We start from the raw sequence: 7031 nt of genomic DNA on the forward strand, positions 1-7031 counted from the left end.
TTGTATTAATAAAATCAAGCATTTTAATATATTCAACACATTCCAATGAATATCTGATGAATTTAGGGGTTACTTTCACTGATCTACATTTTTGATAATACTTTTAGTTTTCCACAGTACATTTGAGACCAGAAGTTAAGTGAGTATGAACATTGATAGAATAAATGGGATATGGATTCAACCTCATTATAACAGAAGGTAATAATACAGTTATTACAGTATTTTAAATGTCTAAACATTTGGATAGGTAAGAGTTAATTACATATTGTGTAAAACTTTTGATAATATGCACTTATTTAACAAAAAGAACTCTCACATCATCATTTCACAACCAGTGACGTCATTCGGAGCCGACGTACTGGCGTGTTGTTCCTGTGTGTGTTAGTGCGCCTGCGCAGTAAGAGGAGTCCTTGGCTGGTAGGTTACTGCTGAGAGGAGACATCATGCAGAGCTGGACGCAGTTATATCGCTCTCTGGCCACGGTAAGCCTTTTATACCACACACTGACCGGCAGCAGCGGTGTGGACTAGCTTTAGGAGAGATCTGCTTCTCTGTCGATCTTTATAAATCTGTATAAATCTGTTTTTAATCAGAGCTGCAGGCCGGGCCTTGTTAGCGGCTAACAGCTAAGCTAGCATCAGACTCCCTTCAGAAAACATGCTTTTTAGATTTAATGTTGTTATAGCAGAAAAAATAAATAGCTTATCATGGATTTAATGTATTATCTCACTGTATAACATCACTTTTGTTAATTCGGCGTGAATAAAATTTTAAAAAATGATTAATTTTAATATAAAAACACGACTTGTGCAGTTGTCTTGTAGTGTTTCCCAGAGTTAGTCTCTGCTGTTAAATATTATAAAACATGACATTTGTGTAATAAGGTTAAAAGCTATAACCTGAAAAAGTATTAATTTATTGAGCAATAAATTAATAAACATGAAGGCAACTCAACCTTGGTGTTAAACAGCTGATCAGCAGCTGAGATAGCACCAGACTCCCATCAGAAAACATGCATTTTAGATTTAATGTTATTATAGAATAAGAAATACATAGCTTAATATAGATTTAATATGTTATAACATTATATGAGTTGACTCTTGTTAATTCGGCATTAATAACATTTTTTTCCTCTTATTTTTATTGAGTTTTTAGTACAATTCACATTAAATAACAAATAAGTGAACTTGTAAGTTATAAGATAAGATATATGATATTCCTTTATTGGTCTAACAATGGGGAAATCTGCATTATTACAGCAGCAAAATATGATATAATAGCAGCAATAAGAAAGAATAAAGAATAATAAATAAGAACAATAATAGTACAAATATGTAATAAAAATGATCGTGACATTATTTACAAGAGTAATATTGGTAATGAGTGGTTATATACCAGAGGTGATATTCTTATTGCACAGATTAAAGTGGAATAAATATATATGTATATTATATGAATATTGCACACAATTGAAATGATGAGTATTATTATTATTATATGATTATTATTATACAGCAGGTGCATGATGTTACATGAAGAACAATAAATACAACAAAGTATAAACCAGATAAACAACACAGCAAAAAAAAGAGAAGAAGAAGAAAGCAAGTGGAAAGATAAGATCTACAAGAACAACAATGAATAAATAAAATGAAGACAATAAAAACAAAACAAAGTGAAAAATGTACAAAGTTATTCAGACTTTACACTGCCAGAATAGAGAAGTAGTAGAGGAGTAGAGAAATTAAATACATAAATAAATAGATAACTTGGAATTGCAGGAAATTAATAATATAAATAATGATTAAAAAAAATAATAATAATAAAAATTAATAACATTTTTTTTTAAAGGGGATTTATTTTAATACTTGTCTAGTTGAATGTCCTGTAAAGAGTTAACCTCTGCTGTGAAATAAATTATAATTGTATAATAAAAAATTAAAGCTACAATTTAAAATGAATGCCTTTAATGAGCAATAATACATTTACACACAACAAAACAACTTAACCTTTGGTATTAAAAACGTGCTCATGTGCTTCAGTAAGAGGAAATAAACTAAAAAAAACAACAATGCTGATTTAAGATTAGATCAGATTTAACTTTATTAATCCAACAACGGGGAAAATTCCCTTGTAACAGCAGCAAGACGACGATGCTTAATATACACTACAGACAAGAAAATGTGCTTCCACAACAAACATAAACCCTTAAACATAAACTATAAATAAACAAATGAGTACTAACAGAGCTAAAACAAGTATTTAAAGTAAAATGACCAGAATATAAATAATAATAAAGTTGTTTTTAATGTCTGACCCTTTAATATAATAACAATAAAGCTTCTAAACTACTAAACTAAATCAAAATAAATGAAAACATATTAATTGTGAATAATACAATAAGATAAAAAACAGTAAATATAAATCGGACTTCAGATTAAATGAAAGTTTATTATCTTCAGGTTCAGTCTGAGATTAACAACAGAGTCAGAACTCATTATTAATTAAGGAGTAAAACAAATATAATATCAATATATCAGCAGATAATTTAATATATACAGAATATCCTGATAAAGATTTATAATGAAGATATTTTACTATTTGACAATAAACTTTAATGTTGTTAAATTACATCAGTGCAGTTAATTTAATAATTATAAATAACTTAACTAACAAAAGTGCATTTATAGGTCAGTGATAATAAGTGTTGGTAAGATGATGAATTAATAAATCAGTTAAACTAGATTTAAAAGCAGCATCATGTTTGTTAAAATGTACATTTAGTATTTTTGTTGGTTTTATATCATTTGAAATGACATTTGCACCATTTTTTACCAAAAGTAAGACTGAATGCTCCTGAAAATGTCAAATGGTGTAACCACAAAAGAATGATACATATTACATATGTTATCACCTAGAGAGAAAGAAAGAAAGAAAGAAAGAAAGATAAAGGAGAAAGAAAAATAAAGGAGAAAGAAAGAAAGATAAAGGAGAAAGAAAGAAAGATAAAGGAGAAAGAAAGAAAGATAAAGGAGAGAAAGAAAGAAAGATAAAGGAGAAAGAAAGAACACGAAGTAGAAGGAAGAGAGAAAGAAAGAAAGAAAGAAAGAAAGAAAGAAAGATAAAGGAGAAAGAAAGAAAGAAAGAAAGATAAAGGAGAAAGAAAGAAAGATAAAGGAGAGAAAGAAAGAAAGATAAAGGAGAAAGAAAGAATGAAAGAGGAGGAGAAAGAAAGAACACGAAGTAGAAGGAAGAGAGAAAGAAAGAAAGAAAGATAAAGGAGAAAGAAAGAAAGAAAGGAGAAAGAAAGAAAGAAAGATAAAGGAGAAAGAAAGAAAGATGAAGGAGAAAGAAAGGAGAAAGAAAGAAAGATGAAGGAGAAAGAAAGAAAGATAAAGGAGAAAGAAAGAAAGAAAGATAAAGGAGAAAGAAAGAAAGATAAAGGAGAAAGAAAGAAAGAAAAAGAAAGATAAATAAGGAAGAAGATGAATAAAAAGTAAGGAAGAAAGAAAGAGAGGTAACCACAGTAGAATGATAAATATTACATATTTTATCACCTACAGTGTATTTAAGTGGACTTATACTAATAATGACTTCATTTAAAAACATCAAATGAAAATAAAAACATTTTTGGAGTATTTCTACATTTAGATATTATAATATTTTGTCAATATTGAGCAAAATTATCCTAAAAAAAACATTTTTTTATCTAAATAAGTTCGTTAAATGTGTTAAAAACATAGTGTTGTGTTAAAAAAAGTAGATTATATTTAATCCACATTTTAGTTCACATATATTTTCCTTTTATTTAATCAGATTATTATGAATAAAGATGCTGGTTACACCAATGGACGCTGGGTTACATCCTGTCATTGACCCATAACAACCTGGATTAATGAGCAAATATACATAAAATACAGTTTATATAACTTTTTAAATAAATACCAGCAGATATTGGACATAAACGCTGATACTGAATATTGCCTCGTCATAATGAACTGGTTATTAGAGGTTATCTGAGTTCATGTTGTGATGTCAGAGGTTATCTGAGTTCATGTTGTGATGTCAGAGGTTATCTGAGTTCATGTTGGTGATGTCAGAGGTTTAGCAGCTCCAGGTTTAACGAGCTTAACGAGCATCTCATTTTAATTATTCGTCTCTCTCTGTGAAAGCAGCCGATCACATGACTCATTTCTGCTTCATTCATTCATATTTTACTCAAACTTTATCTGGACAGGTTTTACCCAAAGTTTTGCCTCCACAGAGATTAACTTATTATAAAGTAGATCTGAAGCTAATATGAAGCTTCAGTCGTCTGAATGAGTCAAATCTTCATCTTCTATGTTTCAGCGTTACAGTGTTTTTAGTACCAAAGTCTTTGTGTTACTATGGTTACACCACAGCTCAACAGGGAAACACTAAGAGGGAATCTGATGCTAAAAAGACTGTAAATGTGTCAGATATCACTTGATATGACTAACTCACACTGATGAAGCTCAATAGAAGCTGATCATCTACTTTATAATGATTTAGTCCTCCATCACTTTACACTGAAAGCTCATTAGAAGGTTTTAATAGTCAGTATGAACAGGAGGAATCATTACAGAGAGGAAAACATCTTTTACTGCTCATATATATAGAAACATGACTGCTGCTTGAACACTGAGATATTATAACTGTTTATTTTAAGCTTTTTTTCTCGTACTGTGTTTTTTCTTCACTTCACAGCGGAGCCACCAGCTGCCCTGCAAACTGCACGGAGCTACAGCCGTGTCTGTCAGGACCTACGCTGACAAAGCAGCCAGTAAGATACCTGACCGCCCCCCCCCCCCCCCCCTTACTGTACAGAGCTTATCACCTGTCTGTATTAATGTTCTCTGCTCTCTGATGAACTTTAGTCAGATGGTGATTTATGAACATTTATTACCTTCATCAGTCTTCTCTTGTGTTTGAACTACAGCTGCAACAATTAGTCAGTTAATAGATGATTTGCCAGATGTTAGTTAATTAGTTGACAGCTGATTTTGAAGTGTCACTAAGAGCATTTTTCACGTCTTATCTCTGAGCTCTGAGCTGTTGTTATAATCCATAGACTGGGTATAAAATGGACGTAACATCCGTGATGTCACCCATTGGTTTGTGGACTGCTGCTTGGAGGCCAATAGTATCGGATCTGAGCAGACGCCATCTTGAAAATTTCCGGTGCATGCTGGGAAAAATAAAAACATGGATTCTACTTATAATGGGCATCAGGAGGAGCATGAGGCGCCCCTCCTGAACCTGTGAACCAATCAACATGTCAATCACCACGTAGCCACGCCCTAATGCATACCCTGCTTTATCGTCACATATAAAATCAGGGAGGCCAAAATGTCCCAAATGAACATCATACTGCATTGAAGAAGGCTTTAAACTAGCGATTGAGACCATAAACACATTTTGAAAACGTTTACTGAGGTTAGAAATCAAGTGAGAAGTTGGTGAATTCTCCATTGACTTGTATAGAGACGGAAGTCCTTTTGACACCAAAACGGTCGCCCCCTGGTGGCCTTTTGATAGAATGCAGTTTTAAATTACTTCCTGGTTGACATCATTTCAGAGGACCGGAGCTCCCCGCCTGTTATAAACTGCTGATGAAAGTCTCTGTTTCCTCTCTGCAGTCGATGCAGACGTCACCGTGGTGTGGTTCGGGTCCAGGCGGCTACGTCGCTGCCATCAAATCCTCACAGCTCGGCTTCAAGGTAAGCTGACTGTTCATCTGCTCTATAATCTATTATAAATCAGGGAAGTTTGCTTAACTGTTGCTTAATATATTTGGATGGAAACACATCTACTGTCCCAGTTCACAGCAGAGTTTTCTATTATAGGAGGAGAAACATTTAAAGTAGGTCAGTGAGGAATAAGGGTTGGCAAGATGAGTATTTCAAAAATATCTTTAAAACTAGTTTTCTAAAAGCAGCATCAGGTTTGTTAAAATGTACATTTAGTATTTTTGTTGGTTTTATATCATTTGAAATGACATTTGCACCATTTTTTACCAAAAGTAAGACTGAATGCTCCTGAAAATGTCAAATGGTGTAACCACAAAAGAATGATACATATGACATATTTTATCACCTACAGTGTATTTAAGTGGACTTTTACTAATAATGAATTTATTTGGCTCCATAAATACAGACGTCTCCAGGGCTCATTATCGATGAATCTGTTGTATTATTTCTATAAAATGTGATGTTATTTATTCTTATTTACAGACAGTTTGTGTTGAGAAGAACATCACGCTGGGTGGAACATGTCTAAATGTCGGCTGCATCCCCTCAAAGGTAATAAACTACTTTTCTAAAGTGATGAAAGATCTATTTAATGCTGTAGATCATTTAAAGTATGTTAAAGTAGTAAAGATCTGCAGTTCATATTGATGCAGAAAGGCCTGAAAAAAGAAGATTAGTCTAATATTTGTGCTGCATATTGAGAGATTATTTGGAAGTATCCAGTCCCAAAACATGAAATATATAATATGTATGTGTCTTAAAATGATGTTTTGTGTCTGCAGGCTCTGCTGAATAACTCCTACCTGTACCACATGGCTCATGGCAAAGACTTTGAAAGCAGAGGCATTGAAAGTAAGACGCCGCTCATGAATGTCTGAACTAATCATCTTTGTGTCTGTGGCTGCAGAGAAAAAAATCAATCAATCTTTATTTTTATAGCATCAAATCACAACAGAAGTCATCTCAGGGGCGTTTTACATGTAAAGCAGGTTGAGCAGGTCTTTAATTTAATTTAAAGAGATCCACATGGACACAACAACATTCCCACGATGAGCAGCAGTAAGGACAAACTCAACTGTAACAGGAAGAAACCTCAGAAAGGACTGAGCTGTAGTTAGGAGAAGGAGGAGAGAGATGAGAGAGAGAGAGAGAGAGAGAGAGAGAGAGAGGAGTGAGGGAGAGAGAGAGAGAGAGAGAGAGAAGAGAGAAGAGAGAGAGGAGAGAGAGAGAGAGAGAGAGAGAGAGAGAGAGAGAGGAGAG

At 33.1% G+C, this 7031-nt stretch overlaps 1 protein-coding gene across 1 annotated transcript in view; it reads left to right on the forward strand.

The window, feature by feature from the left end:
• The first annotated feature begins 374 nt into the window (after window positions 1–374).
• Window positions 375–7031, forward strand: part of dldh (dihydrolipoamide dehydrogenase) — a 13650-nt gene continuing 6993 nt past the window's right edge. Inside the window, 6 exon segments of the mRNA XM_062421283.1 lie at window positions 375–482; window positions 4729–4804; window positions 5661–5683; window positions 5685–5741; window positions 6255–6323; window positions 6554–6623. Coding sequence (XP_062277267.1) covers window positions 444–482; window positions 4729–4804; window positions 5661–5683; window positions 5685–5741; window positions 6255–6323; window positions 6554–6623 — 334 coding nt within the window. The 5' untranslated portion in view covers window positions 375–443.

This window comes from Scomber scombrus, chromosome 6 (assembly GCF_963691925.1).
Source record: "Scomber scombrus chromosome 6, fScoSco1.1, whole genome shotgun sequence".
In the NCBI taxonomy this organism is placed as follows: domain Eukaryota; kingdom Metazoa; phylum Chordata; class Actinopteri; order Scombriformes; family Scombridae; genus Scomber; species Scomber scombrus.